We start from the raw sequence: 24,658 nt of genomic DNA, 5'->3' as shown, positions 1-24,658 counted from the left end.
GACGGGCAGTGACACCCAAGGGCCTCTCTGAGCTAATGGTGAGCATACAGTTCTGGGAGGGCAGTCACATAGGAGAGGTTTTCACGGTCATCCCAAAGGACCTGTGGGAAGAGATGGGAGGTCTGGGGCCATGGCAGCCACCCTGTAACCAGGAGGCAGGACCATTCACAGAGTGCATCTCCTTCACTGAGCCTCCAGATTAACAAATCCAGGGAGACCGAAGGAACCTAGGAAAGGTCCCTCAGGAAGCGACCGTTGTGGTATAAGTTGGCAGTCTGCTGCTCTGTCCTGTGGGCCAACCATATCTTTTCAGAGATCCAGAAAGGGGGGTCTTGGACCCAAGTGCCTGGTCAGCTGTCCAGTGGTTCCTAACTGAGATGAAACAGTCTTCTCTGAATTTGGCAAAGTGCAGGTCACCACCATGAGGGGGCATGGAGGTGGGGGGTGTGCGTGGACGACACTGGAGTGGCCTGAAGAATGAGGAAGCGGAAAGCGGGCCGAGTCAGCTCTCGAGAAGCATGGCTGTGACAGGGGTGATGCAAGAGTAATGTTTTCTGGGGGGATTCTGGGACACAGAGGAAAGCAGGAGGATGGGTTTCCCCAGAGCACTGGGAGTGTGAGAGGCTTGGATGGAGTCCAGAAGGCTCCCAGGATCCAGGAGAGAAGGCAGAGAATTGGGAGCATGCGGTGGCGGGGAAGGGGGTGTTGCGGGATTTGGTGATAACCAGACCCAGCTCCTGCCCTTGTCCCCGTTTCCTGCAGAAGGCTGAGACCCGGCTCTGAAGAGCGTGGGAAGTTTGGGGGCCCGAAAAGGTGGGATTGTGGGGCTGCCGGTGGTGTCGGGCCCGACCTGAGGTGGGAGCTCAGCAGTTTTGGGGCGTTTTTCGCGGGTGGCGTGGGTTTCTGCAGACCTGTTCGTCCGCCTCGGTGGGGCCTGGAAGGGGACAAGGAGCAGCCCTGACCGTCCTGGCTACAGGAAGAGGGGCCCCGGGTCTAGCCAGAAAGCGCCGCCACGCTGAGAGGACTCCCAGGGTCAGGGCGTCTCAGGTGTGCGCATCTCCCCGGCGGGGCAGGAGCACACACCTGAGCCTCGGGGCTTCCGGCGGGCCCCCTCCCGTAGGGCCGGCCGATCCCCGCGCGCCGTTGCGGGGCAGGATTTTCCGCCGCCGCAGCCAGGGATTAGTGCGCTCCTGACCACGCGGCGGGATTAGCCCGCGTGGACCAGGCGCCCGGCCCGAGGATTACGGCGCGCTCCCCTCCGACGTATATATTTCAGAGGCGGCGGCGGCTCGGCGGGGCCGGCATGGCTGCGGCGGGGGGCGCGTCGAGCCGCAGGGGCCCCGGGCGGCCCTGCCCCTTCTCCATCGAGCACATCCTCTCCAGCTTGCCGGAGCGGAGCCCCCCGGCCCGGGCCGCCCGAACACCGCAGCCGGCTGGCCCCCAAAGCCCCGCGGAGCCCGGGGAGCCCGGGGTGCCCGAGTCCGCGCCCTGTGCTTGCTGCTGCTGCTGCGGCCCCCGCAGGCCCCCGGAGCCGGCCGCGGGCCTGGGTGAGTGGGCTCGGCGCGGGCGTGGGCGTGGGGGACCTGGGGTCGCAGGGAAGTTGGCGCGGAGCGTCACCCCCGCCCCGCACCTCATTGCACCCTCGTCCTGCAGGCGCCCGGCTGCCGTGGCCATTGAGGCTGGCGCCCTCGGCGACCTTGCCCTTGGCCGTTCCGCCCGGAAGCTCCGGGGTGCTGTCCAGCGCTGGTGGCCCCGGCACGCAGCGGCGCACGCGGCGCCACCGCACCATCTTCAGCGAGGAGCAGCTGCAGGCGCTGGAGGCGCTCTTTGTGCAGAACCAGTACCCCGACGTGGGCACGCGGGAGCGCCTGGCCGGCCGCATCCGCCTGCGCGAGGAGCGCGTGGAGGTGGGGGCCCGCCTGCCGTTCTGCCAGAGGGTCCAAAGGGTCCAGGCAGGCTGGCTTCCTTTCTCCTTTGGAAAGGACGGCCCTGGCGCAGGGGGCCGGCGTGGCGGCGGGAGGAGGCGAGGGAGACCCTGGGTCCAGCGGGGCGAGGGGCCGGTTCCGCGGGAGGGGCGGACAGGGACAGGCACGTGCGGGGAAATATCGCTGGAACTAGAGGGTAAGTAAGCCTAGTTTTCCTTTCCTTTCCTTTTTTTTTTTAATTTACTGATTTTTAGAGAGAGCGTGGGTGAGAGAAAGACAGACATCTACTTGTTGTTCCACTTATCGATGCATTCACTCATTGGCTGACTCGTGTGCCCTGACCCGGGATCAAATCCACAAGCTCGGCGTCTCTGGAGGGCGCTCTAACGTACCCAGCTGCCCCTTACAGTGCCAGAGGCGCGTTCCTGTTCCACAATTTGGGAGGCTCAGAGGAGCACAAAACGGCAGAAGGGGCTCCCTGGGCGCCCTGGGGCGGGGGTGGGGTTGGGAAGGGTTTCCCGTCCCGAGACTGAGACCGTGGCTTGTAGCCGCCCCGCGTGCGGACTCCGTAGCCGCCGTTCGCCCACACACCCGCCGGGACCCCACGCCTCCAGGTCCACCTACGGCAGCCCGGCGGGACTCGGGTCCTGCCTGAGCTGTCCCCTCCCTCTCCTCAGGTGTGGTTCAAGAACCGCCGGGCCAAATGGCGACACCAGAAACGAGCGTCCGCGGCCGCGAGGCTCCTGCCCGGAGCCAAGAAGCCCCCCAAGGACAGTTGCTGATCCCCTGTGAGCTGCTCCTGGGCTTGGCCGCGTGCGGGCCAGCTCGGAGAGTCGGCAGTCCCGCCCGAAAAGGAGTTGAGGCAGGACTCCTGCCTCTTCCCGTCTGCATAGCTGCCTGGGTCCCGGAGCTAGGGCTGGACGCAGGAGTCCCTCTGCAGGGTCGTGCCTGCGTCCCTGGGCCACCGGCCCGTGAAAGGAGAGAACACCGAGTCCCAAGGTGCGCTCTCCTCCCCAAGGGCAAGCGGGCCAGAAGACCAGGAGATTCCCTGGGAAGAATGGGATAGAGCACCGAGCACGTCGGCTCCCTCACCCCTCCTCCTAGGCACTAACCCCGCCCCAGGACAGAAACCGCCCTGCGTCAACGCGGGACCTAAAATCCTCCTCTTTAGGGGCTAGCTGGCCGCCCGCCTCTCTTCAGCTCGGACATCGCCCCGCCCCCCGGCCTGGCCTAGAACCCGCCTGAGGCGGGGTGGGTCGTGTGCGTGCGTCCTGGGATTGCTGCGGGTTTGAAGGGACTGCACTGTGTTCTGTGTCCAGACCTTTAGAATGAGAAAGTTGGGAGGTCTCCCCCCACCGCCCCACCGCACGCCCCGAATCCTGTGAACCTATCGCAATAACAAAAAATAAACAACTGAAAGCACCACAAAAGCAGTCGTGTCTAAGTCTGCCCTGGCTCCATTCCCACACCCAGCCAGAACCTGCCTCTCCTCTCTGCTTCCCAGGGGATGGGGGGCCGGCTTATCTTGGGGAGCACAGCCTAGTGAGTACTCAGTCCCTGCACCAAGGTGCCCCTCAGCAGAGCATACTGCCCCACCCATAGTGGCCTGACACCCTGGGGTGGTCTCCAGGTGCTGCTTCATGGGTGGGGGTACTTGGCTTCCTCCCTGGAGTGGGGGTGGGGTCCATGCCATGGTGTCTGCCTCCCTCCATCACCCTGCCCCACAGGGTGAAGGACAGAGTGAAAACATGACTTCGTTTCCCCAAGTAGACCAAGCAGTGGGCCCAAGGAATCTAACATCCCCCTCAACCGCCTTAAGGACCTTGTCCTGCCTCCTCACAGGTCCTGGAGGGAGTTTGGGAGGAGTATATGCCAAGACACAGTTCACCCATAAAAGTCACAGAAATCAGGGCTGCAGTTCTTGGGACTGTCCAAGGCTGGCCAGCTCGGGTGACACCTAGCAGGCACGATGTCCCCAGCCAGGGGTGCCCTCACACTGCTGGCTGCCTCACCTCCCTGGATGCACACTTCTGGTTGTCACAAAGCCCCTTTCCCTGAATCCTGGCCTTATCCTTGGCCACCTCGCAGTCCACCTGCAGACCTCCCCTGCAGGCTGGAACACCCTCATCTTTCTGGGTTCCGGGACCCTCGCCCTCCTTGGCTGAGTAGCTATTTGTCATTATGTGGGGCCACCAGGATCAGAGTTCCACCTTCAAGTTCCACCTAGTGGCTATGCTGCTCTTCGCTTTTTCTCCTTTCTCTCTAGCTGCTCTTGGGCAGGCTCACCTCCACAGCCGGTCATTAACATAAATGTCCTTGAGGCTGAGTCTCAGGCACCCTACTCTCATCTCCATTGTCATCCCGGTTTATCTCTTCCATGTTCAGCTGCCACGTTTACATCTCCAGATCGGGCCTCTCCCATGAGCTGGATACTTCCATCCAGCTGTCCCTTTGACTACCCCACCGGGAAGCCCACAGCTCCTCTAAGTCACTTGTCCTGGGAAGGCAAGCTCTTTCCCCGTGCATACCAGGTACAGGAACCAGCGGGCTGCCACTCATCCTGCCCCCTCCTCTCCCTCACCCATTAGACATAGGCCAACAGCAAGTCGACCTCACGTTCAAAAACAACCCCAGAATCTCCCCAGCTTCAATTGCACAACCTGATGAAACCTCTGTCATCTCTCACCTTGACCGTTGCAGCCACCTCAAGTCTTGCCACCTCTGTCCACTCTGGTTTCTTTTTAGTTCATTCTCCAGAAAGTCTGCAAGTCCAAACCTGCCTCTCCCCTGCCTACAGCACTCCAAGGGCTTCCCATTGACCCTACAGAAAAGACAAAACCCACCATGACCCACAAGGTCCCATCTCATGCAGCCTGGCCTGACACCCTGGAGTCACCTCACACCTCACTCACTGCTCCTTGTACTCTGCATACCCAAAGGTCTTCTCCCTCCTGCGGCCAGGCCTTTGCCCAGGCTTTCTTCCCTGCCCATCTGACCAATGCCTGCCCACCTTTTGGCTCTGCAGTCACATCCTGCCCAGGGAAACTTTCCCTGGATGTCCCTAGGTAAGATTTCTCAAATAGAAGCTTTTTTCTTGCTCCTGTCAACTGCAGTTCTAAGCTTGTTCGGGGAGACCTAACCAGAGTCTGTCTTCCTCATTGGACTATCAGCTCCCTGAGGGCAGGAACCACCACCAGTGAATAAAGGAATGACTGTCTCTTGTACTAAATCATTCTGGGGCAAAACTTAGTTGTTTGGCACAATTCACAACCTCCTTTTGGGAAGAAATGATCAATCTTGAAAAATGTTTAGGCAATTTTCTGGTCCATTTCAATGAGAATTAGCCCTCTTCTGGGAAGCCCATTCTGGCATTTAGGGACCTGATAATTTTTAACTAGACATTTCTGTATAGAAACATCGTATTTTACTTTCTTTTTGTTTGTTTTGTTAGATAACTATCAAGAAAGAATTGTCTTAGGTTCTTTTCTTACATAAAGTCTGAATAAAAGCTCTGAAACGTGTATATAACCAAGTTTTCTGAAGAGTGTGTTTTTGTTAATAATGTAGAAGCATACGCAGTGATTATTTGCGAATTGGAATTGCAAGGCCTTACTCAGTGCAGGAACTTTTCACGATTAGCATCAAAGACACGTCCCTTAACCGCACCACCACAGCGCCGTCTAGTGCCCACATCCCAGATACACATAAACAGCGCGGAGCAGGAAGAAGAATACAATTCCCATCAGGACGAGGACTTGTGACGTCATTGCTGAGCGCGGGTCGGCCTTCGAAACGCGCAGCACTCCTATTGGTCAACTGTTGGAAGCGGCTGTGCTACTAGCCCAGTCCCGCCCCTCTGACGCTATGACGCGCCTGCTGAGAGGTCCTGGGACAGTGATGGAGACGCCTAGTGCGTCTCCCGGGGCCCTGTTGCTCTCAACCGGGTTCCACCCCGGGAAGAAGCGGGCGGCAGGGGAGGCCGGGGCTGCAACGAGGAAGCAACGGGTCTTGGACGAGGAAGAGTACATTGAGGTAAGACCTCGGTGTGGGCGCCAGCGACTTCTGGGTCCATCCTCGACCCCTCGCCTTCGCCCTGAACTCCTCTCGGGTACCTCCTCCTTACAGGTCGTGGCACTCTGGCTCCCTCGCGGTGGAGCAGCCGGAGTCCTTGCCCTCGGGGTGTGGGCTTTACGAGAATCAGATAAACACAATGCAGAGGGGTGCCGTTGATGGAGGAGGCACTAGCAGTGTTCTCAGGGGAGAGGGGAGGCAGTTCTGTTTGCATGTGGTGGGGGTTAGGGAAGCGAGGTTTTCTATTCAAGCATCAGTAGGAGTTTGGAAGGCTAGTGACAAAGAGGACTTTTTAGAGAGTGGTAATAGCAAGTGCAAAGGCCGAGTGAGTGTCCTGGAAAGAGGCTACGACTGTGGCACCTTGAAGTAGGTCTTAATCCTACCGCAGACAGGCGGGAGGAGGAGCTGGCACGGAGATCGGAGTCCGTTTGGTTTGGGACTGGTTAAGTTTGGGAGGCCTTTAGGTGGCATTAGTGAACAGCTGGGGGCACAGATGTGCAGCTGAGGAGCAAGGTCTGGCTGGAGGTGCAAGTTGGGGACGTCAGCTGGTGCCAGTGGTGGGGTGACTGGCTGAAGTCATTCGGGTAAAGGGTTTGTGTTGGAAGTAGGAGGTCACTGTTGGCGTGAAGGTGGCAACACTCACATTTGTCTAGCTGGTGTGGAAGTGAGGCTAGCAAATGAGAATGAGAGTAACCAGTCAGTGAGGGCAGAGAGAAGAGCTTCATGACAGTCAAAGGAGCACTTAGTAATGGTAGATGTTGCGGCAAGGCCGCACGGGATGTTATCTTCATTAGAAAATGCCTCTAAGCTCTGGGGATCCTTGGGCTGGACAGAGGTTGGGGGCGGGGCTCAGCAAGGGTCCTAGGTCTTTGCATGTGCACTGGTTGGCTGAGGTGGGGAGGACCCAGAAGGCTGCTCTGACCCTGGGTCTGATCCCTTCTGACAGGGCCTCCAGACAGTCATCCAGAGAGACTTCTTTCCTGACGTGGAAAAGCTGCAGGCACAGAAGGAATACCTGGAGGCTGAGGAGAATGGAGACTTGGAACGGATGCGCCAGATTGCCATCAAGTTTGGCTCTGCTCTGGGCAAGATGTCCCGAGAGCCCCCACCGCCCTGTAAGAGGACCCCTGTGGGTGGCAGAGACAGGAACACCTGTGGAACTGTTGCCTCAGGCTCACTCTAACCCCCATTTCCTCTCTAACCCCAGATGTGACTCCAGCCACATTTGAAACCCCTGAGGTGCACACTGCCACTGGGGTGGTGAGCCACAAGCCCCGGGGCCGTGGCCGGGGCCTGGAGGATGGCGATGGTGAGTGAGTGCCGTCTTTTTGTCACATGGGTGGGATTGTCAGGAAATCTCACCCTTTGAGGGTAGTCCAGAGGCAGGTCACCCTTGTCCCTGCTGTGTCTCCATGTCTAAATGGCATCCCTTTGGGTCAAAGAGCATTGTCTAAGAGACAGAAGATCTGGGTCCAGCTCCCAAATGCAGGGCAGTCCTCTGAGCCTCTGGTTCTCCTCTGTGATATGGAAATCTTGTGTCCTCTCTCACCGCCTGCTTACTGTGTGCCAGCCCCGGCCAGGTGGGCTTCATGGGCCTCAGAGGGCTCCTTTCCTTGCTGTCTCCTTAAGATGCCTCAGGTCCTCTGTACTTGTTTCTTATAAGTTAGCCACTTCCCTTGGATAACTGCACAGGCCACTCCTCTTTCTCCAGGTCTCTGCTCAGATGTCACCGATTCAGGGAACCCTTTCCTGACCTCCCAGTGTGAAGTCACACCACCCCCAATGCTCTGTGCTTTCCTGGTTTTGTTTTCCCATTGCAGGACATGGCCCTTAAAAAGGCATTTCTGTTTTACTGTCTTTCCCCTCCACGGGAGCAGGTTCTTTGTCTTGCTTACGTTTGTATACTCTGCATCTAGAACAGCTCAGGTGTGATGTGGGTTTCCCGCAAATGTGTGTAGAACAAACAAATGTTTTCTTCTCGAAGACATTTACTGAGGTGTGTGTGATACATCTCAATTTTATGAGGGTGCCTTTCTAGGACATTCTGAGTGTTCTAGAACTCAGAGCATTCTGAGTGCTGTTGAACATAAGCGTTCCACATGCTACGGGACATTCTCACGGTTGTTCAGCGTCCTCATCAGGAGTAGAATGTCAGCACCCATGCAGAAGGATGAGGTGCTATTCTCTGTTAGGTTCTGGTCTACGGTATGACACCCTGACACAGATGCCCTGTGTGCTTGCAAAAACGTGATGTTTTCTGCTTTAAAACCCAGCTCTTCCTGCCATTAACACAGTCCCTCGCATGGTCTCCTTGGAGAATGAGCCTCCATTGCATATGGCTCTTGAATCACAGGCAATGGGCAGATCCTTTGTTTTCTAAATACCTCTTACTGGTCAGTAAATAAGGAATCCTTTCAGTAACCCGGCACCATCATCATTCACAGTCGTAGGGGAGGAAACCGAGGCTCAGGAAGGCAGTACTTTCTGCAGGTCCCTGAGCTGGTTGTGGCGGAGCGGAGTTTGAGTCCTCTCTGACCCTGGGTCTTGAACTTGAAGCCGCTGTGCTTTGCACAGTCTAGCAGGGAGTAGCAGGCAGTCAGAGCTGGCACTAGAGTGGAAGAAGAGGCTGTCCTCCGTCCTCCTGACAGCCTTGCCGAGTCCGCACTGCCGAGCACAGCGCACGGGCTCCCTCTCAGTGGAGGTGCCACTTCCGCTGGCAGCTGGCATTGTGGCCCAGTGTCTGTGAAGCCCCATCCAGAGCACTTGCTATATGGGGTCCCTGCCTCCAGGCCCACTAGTAAATCAGGAGGCTTAGGTGACAGTCACCCACCTGTACCACAGGTACCAGGAAGCGGGGTGGAGCCGTCGGGGTGAGGAAATCCCTGGGGGGAAGAGAGAGCCTGGGCTTTGGAGGCAGGTCCTGTAGGACCGGCACAGCTTGGGTGGGGAAGACCCCCTGTGATCACTGCTCTTTCCCTAACACCTGGGCGCTCCCCTTCTGGTCCGTCGAGTCGGGTTGCACACTTCACTTGGCATCCAGCAGGTTGGGAAAGCCCCTGAGGGCTCGCTGGGCAGTTGGGGTGGTCGATGCTGCCCCCAGGTGGGGAGCTGTCTGGCAGTCTGGGCTCTCACAGACAGACCCAGGGCCAGGTGTGAGCGTGCTAGCCCTGCTTGTAGGGCACTGTGGTTCCTGGGGCTGACAGACTGCAGAGTGGTGTTGCTGCTGTTCATGGTTCTGTGTCACCCCCGTACCCTGAGCAGGAGAGGCTGGAGAGGAGGAGGAGAAGGAGCCCCTGCCCAGCCTGGATGTCTTCCTCAGCCGCTACACAAGTGAGGACAATGCTTCCTTCCAGGAGATCATGGAGGTGGCCAAGGAGAAGAGCCGGGCACGCCACGCCTGGCTGTACCAGGCCGAGGAGGAGTTTGAGAAGGTGCCCTTGGGTGCAGGGGCAGAAGCACCCTCTGTTGGGTGCGGGGAGGGGGTCCCAGAGCGAGAGCACAGTGCCTGGGGGCTCTCTGACCCTTTTCCTTCTGTGATGCAGAGGCAGAAAGATAACCTCGCACTTCCGTCGGCAGAGCATCAAGCCATTGAGAGCAGCCAGGCTGGCGTGGAGACCTGGAAATACAGGGCCAAGAATTCCCTCATGTACTACCCAGAGGGTGAGCAGGCAGTGTGGGCGGGGCTGTGTGGGTCTGGCCTCCAGGGTGTGGTCTGTGTTCCCTTGCATTCTGGGCCTCCAAGAGGTCCTGGCCTGCCTGTCTTGGGGCGGGTGGGCCTGTGTGTGAAGTCACTGAGAGAGTGAGGCTCTCTCCAAGTTTGTTCGGTTCTGTGATGTGGAGGCTGAAGCAGGTTTCATGCTTCTGTTCAGTGGGGAGTGACTTGGCCTCCCTCAAGCCTTGAGCACTGGGAGGAGGTGGGGCCTGCCCACCCATCTGACACCTGCTGCCCTCTCCTTGCTCTGCCAGGCGTCCCTGATGAGGAGCAGCTGTTTAAGAAGCCCCGGCAGGTGGTGCATAAGAATACTCGCTTCCTCAGGGACCCCTTCAGCCAGGCCCTGAGTAGGTCTCAGCTGCAGCAGGCCGCTGCACTCAATGCCCAGGTGGGTGTTGGGAGCCAACAGTGGGCTGGCTATGGGCAGAAATGACCTCTTTGATCTTGGCTATTCCTCTTATATTAGGACGATTCTTGGGCTTGGCAGAGCTCATCCATACAGAAGTATTTGGAGCCCCTCTGTGGAAGGGTCCCAGGTCTTCTATATACATTGGGGTGCTGTTTTGGTCAGACACATTCTGTGGGTTCAGTTCTCTGCCAACTCCCTTGGAGGGCAAGGGCAGAGACAAAATCAGCTGCCACAAGCCAGGCCAATCTGGCCAGACCTGCACCTCTGCACGAGGCCCGGCCAAGGGGTGGGAGGGGTGGGCAGGCTGGGGTGGGGGGCCTGGCCTGGCAGACGGCAGAGGTTTCTGAGCCTGAGAGTTCCCGTGTGATGGTGCCTTTGGTGGTCATGGGGTTAAAGGTGGGGAGACTGCTCTAGAGGCTCTTACAGGGGCCTTATGGGAAGAGATCAGAGCACAGGCGCCCATAGTTAGTGTAGCCCCTGCAGGAGCCTGAAGACATTAGTCCCTGAAAGTCCCCCGTGTGGGGTGTGGCCGTGTGCTGCCCTGCATGGAGGGGAAGGAATGAGGGGAGCTTCCTTCTTTGGAAGCCTGCTGTCACATGTCCTCAAGGTCTTTGCAGGAGCCAGGTCCTCCCTCTCTCCCCCCAAGGGGGCTGCTAGCCCCAGAGCCCCAGCTGTGCTCTTGGGGGAGGGAAGTGTTTCCACTGGGCACCCGCCCATCCGCCAGTGGGGGAGAGTGGTGCCCCCTGACACTGGCCTCTCTGCTTGTTCCAGCACAAACAGGGCAAGGTGGGCCCCGATGGCAAGGAGCTGATCCCCCAGGAGTCCCCTCGAGTCGGTGGATTTGGATTTGTCGCCACGCCTTCTCCTGCCCCTGGTGAGAAATGCACCTGCTGGCAAGCTGGCCCGCCTGCGGGATTGCCTGGGGGGAGGCGGGCTGCTCGGTTGGCCCTGGCCGCTCTTGGCGCTCCCCTGGGTCTGCTGTACACCATGTATGACTCAGAGATCCGGTGTCCCATCCGCAAGGACAGGTCTGGACTCTCCGGCAGACCCGCCTGGAGATGTGGGGGGCCTGGCCCGTTTAGCTGGGTGGTCTCTGTCCCTCACCCTAAGCGGAGCGGGACAAACCGAGTTTGTCAGAACCAGGGGTTTTTGGGGACTTTGCTGGACAGACTGGCATGGTGAGCCCGCTGAGGGGCACAGGGGAGGCCTGAGGTCTGCTTCGCAGTGAGGGCAGCGTTGTCTAGTGGGCTGCCAGCAGGCACCTTCCTGTGTGAAAGGCAGGTCGTCGTCTGCAGGAGGCTGGGTGCACCCAGAGGCCGTGCCTGGCCTGTGTGGGGTGGGCAAGGTAGGCCTCAGGGAGCTGCAGGATTGTGTGCCCGTCTCTCAGGCCGCCCACCTCCTGCCACCGGCCTGGGCTGGGGCTGGACATCCCCTCTGTCCTGGGATGATGTTGCTTAGTTCTGGGTCTCGTGTTAGCAGGTGCCCCATGCTTACAAACCTAAATTTAGAGAACCTTGTAAGGAGGGGTCTCCGGGCTCCAGCCTTGTGTCTCCTCACACAGAAGGTGTACGAACTTTGGGGATGGTGTCCCAGTACACACACCGTCCCTGTACCCTCTTACGCACTGGCCTTTGCACTCTGGAGAGCTGGTTGCCACGACACAGGCTAGGGCGTGTGGAGGTGCCACAGGTTTGCCCAGGGTCCTGGGAGATACAGGAGCTCTGGAAGCCCCTGAGTGTCTCTTCCCTTGGGCTGGGGTATCACCGGTGACCCCTAGGAATCTCCCCTGGCCCTGTGCTAGGACAGGGGCCTTGCTGACCTCGCCCAGCTTCTCCAGAGAGCCCCCTCCAAGCTAAGTTCCATGGCTGTAGGGGCCTGGGCTTGCCCTGTGTCCATAGTGGCCTTGCTGTTTCCCTCTCAAAGGGCAGAGATGTCAGGGTTCCAGAGTCCTGGGGAGGACAGAGACCCAGCTGCCAGCCAGGTGTTTGTGAGCTGGAATGTGCACAGGGGTGGGGGCGTGGCTGTGGTGGGAGAGCAGGTCCGGCTGCGCCCCTGCCTAGGTCGCCCTGCCTGGGTCGCTCTGCCTGAGGTGGCTGTGGGCTCTCTCTCTGCAGGTGTGAGCGAGTCCCCGCTGATGACCTGGGGGGAGGTTGAGAACACACCCCTGAGAGTCGAAGGATCTGAAACCCCCTACGTGGACAGGACACCGGGGCCAGCCTTCAAGGTGCGTCATGGTGAGGGGAGCACAGGTGGGACCTCGAGCGGACGTGTGGTCTTGAGAACCCTTGGCTCTGTGCACAGAGGACGGCCCAGCTGCCCGTGGTCACCGCAGGGCTGACCAGTGGGCTGGGCCACGTGCCAGGCCATGCACACACTCAGGCACAGCACTTCTGAGTGGGGTTAGGACAATGAGGACAGGTGTGGGTAGATGGGTGGCTTTGTCAAGGAGGACCTGGCAGAGTGAGGTGGCCATGCAGGACAGGGGTGTGGTGAGTATGGCTCGTTTGTGCACAGGGGACAGGCTGCTCAAAAATGACGGGTAGTCTGGGGGGCAGATCCATATCCCCCACTGTGCTGCAGGCCTGAGGGCTGGGAAGGGTCCCAGAGCCTCAGCGTTCCACACAGTGTGGTGTTTGTCCTCAGGAGAGCTGTGTGCTTGCACAGGGAGGTCTGTAGCAGAGATGGGGGTAGCCTAGGATGGTGTGGGCAAGTGGGGAGGCCGGTGTGGCCTGGCCCAGGAGGGCTGTTGGGGAGATGAGGTGCTCTGGTCTGCACACAGTTTGTGGGGAAACCGAGTCACTGGTGTGGTATGGAAGGGGGAAGAAGAGAAGCCCCCCCAGAGTTGGGAGCATGCAGTCCCATTGTCCAGGTGGGGTCACTGCCTGTACCCACTGCAGAGCACCAGAAGGTGGAGGGAGGCAGAGGTTAGCGTTGTCACAGAGACAAAGGGTGCAGGGTTACATTGCTCTGACACCCCAAAGAACTGAGCTCGGAGTCTGGGATGGATGCAGAAGGCCTGCGTAGGAGGCTGGGTTGGTCATCTTGAACCAGTCCCTTAATGCTGGCAGCGAGCAGTTTGAAGTGCAACAGAAAAAGAGATATCACTCATTGCAGCAGCAGAAATTTAGAATAACCAGGAAGAACTTAGTTTTCGCAAAGAAACCACGGACTTACATCAGGAGAACACTGCCGACTCCCCGGGCCAACCCCCAGCGGGGCCGTGGGCTCTGCCCTGTGGCCTCCCCAGTGTAGATGTACTGCACCTCGAGCCCCGAGGAGTTCAGAGGGGTCACGTGTCCAGACAGGACATATGCAGAGGTTTTTGGTACTTTGGTTCTAAAATTTGTGTTGCAAGGATAACAAAAAACCCGAGAAGAGGAATGACAGAGAGGAGCTGGTGTTATCTGACACTAAAGCATGGATGTGTCAGATGTGTCCCTGGGCCCGGAACCTACCAGTCAACAGAAAAAAAGGAAAGTTCTGAAACAAACTTCGGTCCAAGTCAGAACTTCTGGTGTGTTAGAGATGCTCACTCACATGGTGCTGAGTAGTAATTTGGAAATGAAGTGAATTGAATCCTTAACCTGTATAGCAGAATGTATTCCAGAAAGTTGAATAAGTTAAATATAAAACAGTGAGCATAAAAAATTAGGAGAGAATGGTGGTCCATATTTTATCTGATTTTAAAGTAGGAAGGGCTTTGTAAACTGGAAGCAGAGGAAGTGGCGTCCAGCTTACCCTCAGTGGAAGTGACGGACTGAAGTACAGCTGAAGGTCATTTGTGAAGTTAAAGTAACTGAAAAGGAATTTGTAGGGCATAGCGTAATATAACCAGCATGGATGAAACTCCTACAAGTAAAAAGCAGCTAAACAAAACAAAAAAAACAAGGTAAGCATCTTGTCATAAAAGTAGGTCAAGGACATGTTTTGGGAAGTCCTCAAAAGAAATACAGACGGTCGATAAAGGCAGATAAGCAGAGGGCAGCAGATTAAAACACGACCCTCTTCTTTTTTAAAGGATTGTGAGGGTCCTAACTCAGCAATGCTGTCTTTGAGAAAACCATGACCACAGGTGGGGTGGGCGGCTCACCTAGCTGGTTGGAGGCTCTCCAGGGGCTTTTAGGGGAGGTGATATTGGGATTGTGGGGGCCATGGGAGAGGCAGCCCCTCCATCAGCAAGGGACTGCCCGGCTCAGTGGCAAGCTGGCGCAAGCCACCCACACACCTACTTTGCAGATCTTGGAGCCGGGCCGCAGGGAGCGGCTGGGGCTGAAGATGGCCAATGAGGCCGCTGCCAAGAACCGGGCCAAGAAGCAGGAGGCCTTGCGGAGAGTGACGGAGAACCTGGCCAGGTGAGGGGCGCCTGACCCCCATAGGGGTTTCTCCCTGCTCCCGTTCAGCCCCCCACCCCCCACAGTGTGGACATTCGGTCTGCAGGGCAGGCCCAAGGGTCCTTCCTCGGGTCTTGTGGCAGCTTCTCTGGTCCAGAGCGAGGCCCTGTGTGAACCAGGATGCGGAGGCCCCCTCCATCTTTTCTACAGCTCCCTCTTGGGCACATCCCAGAGAGGCACTTTTAGGCCTGTTGTCCCACTGTGAGCTCCTGTCAGCCCTGTGAAGACGGGTGTCATCATTCCCCATAGAGAAAGTGGGGGTTCACCCCAGCCCCGCAGCCAAGGGCGGCAGCAGCACTCATCCTCAGGTTGGCCATGCTGTGGTGTGCCGGGCTGCTGGCGCCCCCCCGCCCAGGATGACCACGAGTCTCCCACGTGTCTCCCTGTGGGGCTGTGGCAGCCCCTGCTGCTGGCGGCGCCCCATCCGGCCTAATTCTACTTTTTTCTTTCCTGCCCCTCTCATTCACCCCCTCCACCCCAGCCTCACCCCCAAAGGCCTGAGCCCAGCCATGTCCCCAGCCCTACAGCGCCTTGTGAGCAGGACAGCCAGCAAGTACACAGACCGGGCCCTGCGCGCCAGCTACACACCATCCCCAGCACGCTCGGCCCATCTCAAGACCCCGGCCGGAGGGCCCCAGACCCCGACGGGCACACCGGCACCTGGCTCTGCCACACGCACCCCCCTCAGCCAGGACCCGGCCTCCATCACAGACAACCTGCTGCAGCTCCCTGCCCGGCGCAAAGCCTCGGACTTCTTCTAGAGCCAGGCCCGGGCTGGGCTTGTGGGAGATTCGTGGAGCCCACAGGGCAGCTATCCACCCAGCAGAGGACCTGGCCTTCTGGGGACCCAGGCCCGGGCCAAAAGCATGACTGTCCCAGGAGCCACAGAAGAAAGGTGCCATGTCACAGCCAGGCTGGCACAGGACCCACCCCGTGGCCCTTGTCGTGCACCCCAGGGCTTTGCTAGTACTTTTTTCTATGGAAACCCATGCCCATTCCTGTGTAACCAGAAGTAAAGGACACCTAGCACAGCCTGCAGGCCGACTCTCCGTCCCAATGCCTGTGCAGTCCCTCGGCCATCCCTCGGCCTGCATGGAGGTCTCAGGATGGTGGGCCTCCTGGGGAGGCTGCCACTCTGTGGGGTGACCCTCGGAGGGCCAGAGTGTGTGGCCTTTCCTTCCACCACCTGCATTGCTTTCTGCAGCATTCCTGGGTTTAAAACCAGCTGGGCACAGTTTGTTGGTCCCCAACTTCCCCACCCCTGCTCCAAGTTTTGTTCCTCTGACGGAGGGACAGAGCCCTTGGGAGTTCAGCCTGTAGGGTCCGCCCAGGGCTCTGGGCCCAGTTCTGCAGCCTTCCCAGCTAGGCCTGGCTGGCCTACATGGTTTACCAGTGACAGGGCTGCATGGGTCCTTCTTGGGCGCCAGGCCACACCCCTGCATGAAGTACCCAGTGGCCTCACCACAACCTCCAAGCGCCTGGCTTCCAGCTCAGGTGGGGCAAGGCTGTGTCCTTCTTGCCCTTCTCCCCAGTGCTCCAGGCACTGCTGGCCTGAGGCTGCTGACTCACCAGTCTCACCTGGTTACTCCCACCAGGAGCAGCCCCAGGTAATAGTATCCTGGCCATAGTGTTAAGCAGTAGGGCCTGGCTCCAAGCAGACCTGACAGTGCCATTTGCACCATCAGCCAGGATTTTCTCAGCAGCCTGAGGGCTTTGCTGCCCAACTCCCAGGAGGTCCAGGATCAGCTGCTTCACGTGCAGGTGAGGGGCCCAAGACCATGGCTGCTTGCCACATAGGTCTCTTCTGGTCTCAGCTGGGGTCAGATTGTGCCTTTGAGGGCTCACTGCTCAGGGAGGCAACCTGGAATCCTCAGGCTGGAGTCCAGCTTCTAATCCAGCCAGCCCTGTCCTAGGCCGTCTTCCTGGGTACTCCTGCCATTGGTCCCCTTCTGCCCTCCGGGAGTGCCAGTGTCCTCTGGAGGCCAGTGCAGGGTTGTTGCCTGGTGGGCGCCACTAGCCTGCGCTCCCAGACAGTGAGTTACTGCATGCTCCTGGGGGCCAAGTCCTGGCTGTGCCCTAGGACCCACAGAGGGGGCTGGGGGCGGGCTTAGCAGGTGAGCTTGGGCCAAGGGCTGGGACTGGAACATAAGCGTTTTGGTGCTTTTCCCCCATAGGGAAGAGTGGCCCTGGGCCTGAGGACGTCCTCAGGAAGTGGGGAGACAGGTCTGAGTGGGTGTGAGTGAGAGGCAGAGAGGAATGCTGTCCAGGCAAGGCTACCCAAGGCCAGGTGCTAATGACTTCCAGCACTTGGCTGGCCTATTGGGAGTGTGCCCTAGGGAGTGACAGGTGACAAAATAGGACTCTAAGTGGGGTGATCAGGACGAGAGGGTACCGGTCAGAGGTCTCAGCTGGGGTTGCCTGCCTGGGGGGTAAAGGGGACACTCCGAGGGGAAGGGGGAGAGGGAGAGGAGAAGTTTGAGGAAGGACTATCTGAGGGTGTGGCATGGGGTCAGAGTGGGCTGTGTTCTGCCTGAGGTGGAGATCCATGCACCTGGCCAGCCCTGGAGGCGCTGGGTGCAGGCAAGTCACAGAGGCCAGTGGGAGCCCATTGGATGGTCCATGGCTGCGACCTTCTCCTTGCCCACAGGGTCTCTTCGTGAGTACCTGTGCCTGAACAGGGATCCCTGGACCCCTATGCTGGAGACCCCCACACCGCATAGAGGGTGGCTGGCTGAGTCCTGAAGAAAAAGACTCCTCAGGGGGCACTCTTGGTGCTTGTTTACACTTCGTCGTTTATTTGGTGGTCAGTAATTAACGTCTTTGCTACTAAGTGGAAGAAAGCCAATAGAACGTAATCAAAATAGTGGTTTAATTGACAGATTTTACTTGTTCCTTGCACCTGTGCCTTCTTCAGCTCCTACCTGCATACTTAGCTTACTTGGGCGCCACCATGCACCATGCCCTGCCCCCCGCCCTCTGTACCCTAGGTACTTGCCTTCCCCACCTCGGCTCCCAAGGCATGGTGGTCTTTTGCCCTGGAGGTCTCGGCCAGCCTGTCCTCCATTTTGCCCTCATTCTCAGGCACCACCAGCATCCGGTGCTGGGTTTTAGTCCCCAGCTTGTGATCCTGCCGGTGCTCGGGCCGGTGCTCGGGACGGTGCTCGGGACGGTGATCAGGACGGTGATCAGGCCGGTGCTCGGGCCGTGAGCCTGGCCGGGTGTCCAGTTTGCAATCAGCCCGGTACTTGCCCTCACCCTCCCTCTTTAATGAGGCAGAAGACATGGCTTTTGGCTTGGGGGGCTGCAGCCAGGAGTGGCTGAGGATCTCATCAATATGCAGCCGCCGGTTGACGTCTGGTTGCAGGATGCGGTAGATGAGGTCCTTGCACTCACCCGTCAGGTTCTTGGAGCGCGGGAAGTCGATGCGGTGCTCCTTCTGGATGCGCAGCATCTTCTTGATGTCAGAATCGTCGTAAGGCATGGAGCCACAGACCATGATGTAGAGGATCACGCCCAGGCTCCAGATGTCGTAGACCTTGGGCTGGTAGGGGATGCCCTGCAGGACCTCAGGAGCCGCGTATGCCGCTGACCCGCAGAAGGTCTTGCTGAGGGTGATGCGCCCGCTGCAGTCCCTCAGGCAGCGCTTGGAGAAACCGAAGTCAGACAGCTTGATGTTGAAGTCCTTGTCAAGGAGAAGGTTCTCACACTTGAGGTCTCGGTGGACAACATCCAAGTCATGGCAGTACTTGACGGCTGAGGAGAGCTGGCGGAACATCTTGCGTGCCACATCCTCATGCAGGGCCCCCTGGCACTTGATGAACTCCAGGAGGTCACCCTGGACACCAAGCTCCATGACGATGTAGATGCGCCCGTCTGAGGTCTCAAAGATCTCATAGGTCTTGATGATGGAGCGGTGGTTGACAGTTGCCAGGATGTCCATTTCCCGAGGAAGGAATCTCTCCACAAAGTCAGTGGGCGTTTTTTTGCGGTCAATGATCTTGACCGCCACATTGAACTTGAGGCGCTCAGAGTAGGCTGACTTGACTTTTGCGTAGGAGCCCTTGCCAAGATTGATGCCCGCGATGTAACCCTTCTTCCTTAGGACCGCGGCATCATCCATGGTGCCAGGAGCGGCCGGTGCCTCTGCCTTCTACATCCCCTCCCCACATGGGCCAGCCGGCATCATCCTCATTTACAGTGTGGGGAGCCGTCTGACTGGGCTGGCCTGGACTTGTGGAATGCTCAGCATTATCTCCACGTGACTTCAGCCTGTGAAGTCATAAAGCCAGGCAGCCAGGAGTGGAGCCTGGACTGGGGGGAACAGGGCCCCTAGAACCCTGAGGCCAGGCTGGCCTGATAGGAGTGCTACTTTGCCGCCCCCTGGAAGGAAGCCAGCACCCAGGACTGTGGTAACCCTCCCTGTTCCTCCTCGTCATGGCTTCCCTGTCACAAGTCAGGCCCAAGATGGGGGCTGCCTGGGAACCGGAGCACCAGCCCTGTGCTGATTTTCCTCTCCTGGCTGTGAAGACTGACTCTGCATTGGTTCCTGCCCCACTGGGGCCAGTTTCCTGCAGCTTCTCTGGGATATGAAGAAAACTCCATCTAGGACTTGTGTCCTCGGGACTGGCAGTGCCTGGGAAGGACTGCTCTGGTCTGGCCAAGCTGGTAGTGTTTCCAAGCTTCGTGGACAAGAGCAGCTTCTGTTTGGGGTTCAAACTGGGTGGATCAGTGCTGCTGCTGCTGCTGCTGCTGCGGGTGGGACATGTGAGGGCTGGAAGAGCAGGCAGGGCTCTGGGGTGCTGTGGGTCCCAGGCTGGCGGATGTGTTCCGAGGACTGGGGCAGGCCTGCAGGATGAGTTGGGCTTCAGTCAGGTAGAGGAGGAGGTGATGAGGCATCCAGGTAGGGAAGAGCCTGGGAGAGGAGAGAGCTTCTGAGAATGGTGGAGTTCCACAAACAGGAGGGAGGTGGCACAAAAGGTCGGTGAGGGCTTTTCCCTGAGTGAAGGGCAGCCATTGCAGGGCACAGGGCAAGGAGAGCTGTGACCCACGTCACATTTTAAGATAGCAGCATAGAGGATGGGCTTTGGGGTGAGTGGAGGCTGGTGCCTTCAGTCAGGCAAGAGGAAGCTGGCTGAGGGCGGGTCTGGGGGCTCCAGTCAACACAGGGAGACAACAGGGTCTAGCGAGCTGGTCGGTGATTGGGCGGGGCCCTGGGCAGAGTCTGGGTGCCGGGGGGTCCTGACGGTGCCAAGGTCCAGCAGCACCCAGAGCATCAATTGTAAAGAGCAAGCACCTGGGTGGGGAGGGGTCCTAAATTATGTGGGTTTGGGCCTTTGTGAGGAGTGGCATGTTGTAGCTGTCGGAACCCTGGGAAAGCACCTTGCTCACATCTCTCAGGCCTCCTATTGCCCCTGGAACTATGTGAAAACCCTTTTTCAGGGCACGTGGATAGAGTTCTGCTTTGGAAGATAAGGCCTCCTCTACACATCTCCTTAGGCACTTTGGAAGCCCTGCGGCTCACTTGTTATCTGCCACAGGCATCCTGTGCCCGCACTCGGCAAGTTGTCAGGACCCGAGTGCCATGTGCTCTGTGTTTCGGGGAGAGGGAGGAAAGCCTGCTTCTGTGTGGGTGTGCAGGAGCTGACAATGGAGCTGGTGTGCAGAGGCTCCACTAGGTTGACAAGGGATGAGACCAGAGCGTTCCAGGATGCACCTGGAACTGAGGGGAGCTCTCTGGGTCTGGAGGTCCTTGTGGAAGAAGGCAGGGGCAGGGCAGCCAGAGTGCAGGTATCAGGTGGGAGTGACTGTCCCCAGCGGGGTGGGCTCACAGTGGGCGACTACCCTCCATCAACCAGGCCTCCCTGAGAGCTGCTTTCTCCCTGAGGCCCTCTTTCTTCTGAGGGCTCTTTTCAGCCTCAGTGACCCATAGCTTACTGCTCTGTATCCCAGAAGGGGCTGGCTGTGACGATTAGCAGTCCAGGACCCACAGCTGGGTGAGGATGACCCCCCTTTCTCCAGTGCCCTGGATGTTCTGTCTGCGATGCTCCTGCATACCTTCGTTTTTTACCAACTCTACTGGCCCATCTTGTGGATTCTATGCCCTCTTAGCCTGCTCTTGCCTGGATGGTGTGGCCTCTCTGGTTCTTAGACGTCGCGAAGGAGACAGGTCTCAGCATTGTGCAGGGGCACGGGGCAGGCAGCTTTGCCTGGGATGTGCACGTTGAGGCAGGGATTCCCAGTGTGTGGGAGGCAGGAGTGTTAGATTGGACCAGGGGATGTCCAGTGGGGCTCCCAAACTGCAGTCCTGTGGGTCAGAGACCTGCAGACCCTGAGAAGGGCATCCCTGAGCTTCGGTTTCCTCCATAAACTGGGCAACCACTTGTTCGTTCGCCCCATAAACATTCGAGGGTTGTTCCCACGGCCTGGGGTACACTGATGAACTAGAAAGGACCCATGGCTTCCTGGTGCCCAGAGGCCAGGGAGATTCACTGTCACTCTGATAGACTGGGGACTGGACTTGGGGAGACTGGGAGGTCTGGGAAGGCTGAGGTCTTAGGAGCCAGCCATGTGCAGGCAGACAAGGACTGCAGGTGCACGTGATGGCCTGAACGGACAATGTGTCAGAAGGATACAGGGATAGTAGGGAGCATTGTCGGTCACAGCATCCATGTTGAGGGTCTTGACCCTAAAGCCTTTGGGGGGACAGTCACTGAAGGGGTTAAGCCAGGGCTGAGTCCAGGGTTGAGCAGTTCACAGGTGTGGCCAGCATATGAGGCCACCTGGGGAGCTGTGGCTTCAGTCACTCAGGCTGCCACTCCATGCTGTGTGATTCAGGAGTTGACTGCCCTCTCTGAGCTGTCTCCCCACCTGGAAAACACACAGTAAGTGCTCCTTCCTATGGCCCCTCCCACCCAGGCTCACTTCAGGGCTGGGCTGCAGTGAGACCCTGGGGCCCTCCTGCCCACTGCCTGCTGCCCTGAGGACCGATATGACTGAGAGGAGAAGGTTCATGAGCCTCTCCTTGGAATGTTCCCATCTCAGGTCCACTTGGCAATCTGTAATTCCACTCCCACGCAAACAAGCTGCATGACTGGGCTCCAGGAGCCTTCAGTCTTCACCGAGAATTGGGTGGCCTGAATATGTGCCTGGGCCCTGGGCACTCACTGGCCTGCCGTGGCAGAGCTCAGTGGCTGGCTGCTGAGTGCTGTTGGAGCCCCCAGAAAGCCTTATGGAGGCCATGACCCCTCGGGGTGGAGGGAGGCTGGAGAGAGGAGCAAGGTCTGCAGGGATGCATCCACAAGCATGATTATAATGTGTGCGGGGGTGAGGGAAGAGGCTGGGAGGCCAGGAAGAGGCCAGACCTGGGAGGACCTCAATGGCCAGGCATTGGGATCTCTCTTCAGCAGAGGGAGCCAGACTGGGTGCTGTGGGAGGCAATGCCAGGGCAAGGATGAGGCCTCAGTGGTGGCTGAACCATCACACACACACACAGACACACACACACACACACACACACACACACACACACACGAAGATAGGAGGACACAGTCTGCGTGATGGTGGCTATGGGGAGGGAGGAGCCAGGCAGAGTGGTGAACTAAGTTCTGGGGGAGGGTTGCAGGTCAAGTCTCACTTCCCCCAGAGGGCAGGGAGGTGGGGTTTTCCAGAGACGAGAGACAGGGGTAAGTCTGAAGGCACTGGCCCTCTTGATGTGTTAACCCTGCAGGTCCGCATGAGGCTGTCAGAGCAAGTGCAGGGCACGAAGAGAAAGGGCCATCATGGCAGAGGTGAGGACTGCATGGGAAAGGGCGGGCAGGGCCCTACAGAGCACTGTGGCTGGTGATGCTAAATGCAAGCCTACGCCCTCTGTGGGACACAGATGGCCGCAGCAGCCAGGCAGGCATTGTGAGGACACCTGTCCGGTTTCCTACTCACCAGTATAGCTTGTCCACTCTGGCAAGGAGCGGCACTCCTGGGGACAGACTGGAACCAGAGGGAAACAGGGTGTGGTCAAGGCCACAGAGTTGTTGTGGGACGCACAGGCTGGAGTGTGGCCAGGCTGCCCAGCAGAGCTCCCTGTTTCCTCTGGGCTGGGCAGTGCCACAGGGTGAGGTGACTCAGGGAACCAATCAGAACTGGGAGCTGATTGGACACAGAGGAACTCCTGGTGAACAGAGCAGAAAAACTGAGTTGCCCATCAGGGTGGGGAGCTCAAGAGCCTGAGAAGCTGGTCCACCTGCCCTCTGCAGGTCCCTGCCCCGCAGCAGCCTTTTGGGTCCGCCTCCCATCCCACCTGTCATCTACAAGCAGCCACCTTGCCCTCCTTGGTCCTGTCCTCTCTTTATCCCCTCCCCACCCAGCATTGCACTTGTGGCCTGCCTGTCAAAGCAGCATCTCCCTCACTCAGCTCTCTGCTCTGGTCCTGGCCCCAGGTCATGGTCAGGGTTGAGCACACTGGGATATATTTTCCACTTTGGGTTGGATGGATCTTCTCCCTGGATGACCCCAGTCAGCAGGGGCACAGACACTCACCTTAGAGCCTGTGCTAATATAGTGTTTTATTCCTTCTTTACCATGTGGGTTACCAAGTTCCAAGGGAGGGAAAATAAACTGATGAAAATAGTGGCTTATCTGGGACTGTCTTCCCTTCACTTGCTTGTCCCTTGACTGTTTTGGAGCTCAGGCTCGAAGCTGTCACCTCCACCTCATTCCCTGCCAGCCCTGGGCCATGCAAGAAGCTCACTGGAAGTGTGTCTCTGGAGGCTTCGGGGAGCCCCCTCCTACTGTCCCCTTGTTCGGCTGCTCGCCTAACAGGGTGAGGCTGGTGGTCTCCAAAGTCCTTGACACCTGCACTTGCAGCGTCTCCTCTTTGGGTTTTGACTCCTGCTTCACTTCAGGCTGTGCCTCCTCCTGGGGCTCCAGCTTGGTGACAGAATTCTTGTCAGAGACAGGCTCAGTGGTCCTTGGGGGCTCAGTTTCCTGGGAGGTCTCCCCCTCCTCTCTGATGGCTGCAGAAAAAAGACCCCGGGCCTTAGGCTGGACCCAGCCGTGGCTGAGGATCTCGTCGATGCGCAGCCGCCGGTTGACATCTGGTTGCAGGATGCGGTGGATGAGGTCCTTGCACTCACCTGTCAGTCTCTTGGAACGTGGGAAATCGATGCGGTGCTCCTTCTGGATGCGCAGCATCTTCTTGATGTTGGAGTCATCATAGGGCATGGAGCCACAGACCATGATGTAGAGGATCACGCCCAGGCTCCAGATGTCGTAGACCTTGGGCTGGTAGGGGATGCCCTGCAGGACCTCGGGGGCTGCGTATGCTGCTGACCCACAGAAGGTCTTGCTCAGTGTCATTCGGCCACCATCATCCCTCAGGCAGCGCTTGGAGAAACCAAAGTCAGATAGCTTGATGTTGTAGTCCTTGTCAAGAAGAAGGTTCTCACACTTGAGGTCTCGGTGGACAATGTCCATGTCGTGGCAGTATTTGACGGCTGAGGACAGCTGGTGGAACTTCTTGCGAGCGTCATCTTCATGCAGAGCTCCCCGGGTTTTGATGAATTCAAGGAGGTCACCCTGGACCCCAAGCTCCATGACAATATAAATCTTGCCATCCGATGTCTCAAAGATCTCATAGGTCTTGATGATGAAGCGGTGGTTTAGCACAGTTAGAATCTCAATTTCCCGGGGAAGGAATTTCTCTAAGAAGTCTGTGGGGGCTTTCTTGCGGTCGATGATCTTGACCGCCACGTTGAACTTTAGGCGCTCAGAGTAGGCGGATTTGACTTTTGCATATGAGCCCTCTCCCAAATTTATTCCCATGATGTAGCCTCGTCGCTTGAGGATGGCAGCATCATCCATGGTGCCAGGAGCACCCAGTGCCTCTGAGGCTGCCCTCTACATCCTTGCAAGACATGGGCCAGCAGTGTCTTCATTTACACTATGAACAGAGTCCTCTGGGCTGGCCTTGTCTGCTGTCCCTGCCTCCTTAGAGGCCCAGGCTCTGGGGTGGAACGTTCAGCATTGTTTCCCAAGTGACTTCAGTGGGTGAAGTCACAAAGGAATCCCTGGGGAATGTGGCTCTGGCTTAAGCCACTTGAACTCAGAACCCGGGAAGGCTAGCCATTGGGCTGTAGCAGTGTGAAAGCCCACAGAG

The 24,658-nt window shown here is 58.2% G+C and overlaps 4 protein-coding genes across 5 annotated transcripts; 2 read left to right on the top strand and 2 right to left on the bottom strand.

Moving 5' to 3' along the window:
- The first annotated feature begins 1,303 nt into the window (after positions 1 to 1,303).
- On the top strand, positions 1,304 to 3,330 carry GSC2 (goosecoid homeobox 2). Of its 2 annotated transcripts, none has more exons than XM_045819879.1 (3): positions 1,304 to 1,547; positions 1,654 to 1,907; positions 2,603 to 3,330. In XM_045819879.1, exons 1-3 carry the CDS (start codon positions 1,304 to 1,306, stop codon positions 2,705 to 2,707), a joined length of 603 nt encoding a protein of 200 aa, XP_045675835.1. In that variant the 3' UTR covers positions 2,708 to 3,330. The 2 variants fall into 2 exon arrangements, with proteins under 2 accessions (XP_045675835.1, XP_045675836.1); XM_045819880.1 differs by lacking the exon at positions 2,603 to 3,330 and adding an exon at positions 2,180 to 2,217.
- A 2,469-nt stretch (positions 3,331 to 5,799) lies between these two features.
- On the top strand, positions 5,800 to 15,546 carry ESS2 (ess-2 splicing factor homolog). Its single transcript, XM_045819823.1, has 10 exons — positions 5,800 to 5,957; positions 6,943 to 7,111; positions 7,204 to 7,305; positions 9,258 to 9,427; positions 9,539 to 9,656; positions 9,963 to 10,096; positions 10,889 to 10,991; positions 12,232 to 12,341; positions 14,354 to 14,469; positions 14,990 to 15,546. The coding sequence occupies exons 1-10, from the start codon at positions 5,823 to 5,825 to the stop codon at positions 15,267 to 15,269; spliced, it is 1,437 nt and encodes a 478-aa protein (XP_045675779.1). The 5' UTR covers positions 5,800 to 5,822; the 3' UTR covers positions 15,270 to 15,546.
- A 1,441-nt stretch (positions 15,547 to 16,987) lies between these two features.
- Positions 16,988 to 23,043, bottom strand: LOC123806602 (testis-specific serine/threonine-protein kinase 2). The gene has a single exon (XM_045819826.1). It carries the CDS (start codon positions 18,626 to 18,628, stop codon positions 17,492 to 17,494), a length of 1,137 nt encoding a protein of 378 aa, XP_045675782.1. The 5' UTR covers positions 18,629 to 23,043; the 3' UTR covers positions 16,988 to 17,491.
- Positions 19,234 to 24,363, bottom strand: LOC123806581 (testis-specific serine/threonine-protein kinase 1-like). The gene is made up of 3 exons (XM_045819783.1): positions 23,252 to 24,363; positions 22,444 to 22,491; positions 19,234 to 19,420 (listed from the first exon to the last, which is right to left on the bottom strand). The coding sequence occupies exons 1-3, from the start codon at positions 24,361 to 24,363 to the stop codon at positions 19,234 to 19,236; spliced, it is 1,347 nt and encodes a 448-aa protein (XP_045675739.1).
- Positions 24,364 to 24,658: the final 295 nt, after the last annotated feature.

Source organism: Phyllostomus hastatus, unplaced genomic scaffold, assembly GCF_019186645.2.
Source record: "Phyllostomus hastatus isolate PE091 unplaced genomic scaffold, TTU_PhHast_1.1 phas_scaffold_387, whole genome shotgun sequence".
In the NCBI taxonomy this organism is placed as follows: Eukaryota; Metazoa; Chordata; class Mammalia; order Chiroptera; family Phyllostomidae; genus Phyllostomus; species Phyllostomus hastatus.
This window is presented reverse-complemented; position numbering and strand designations above follow the sequence as displayed.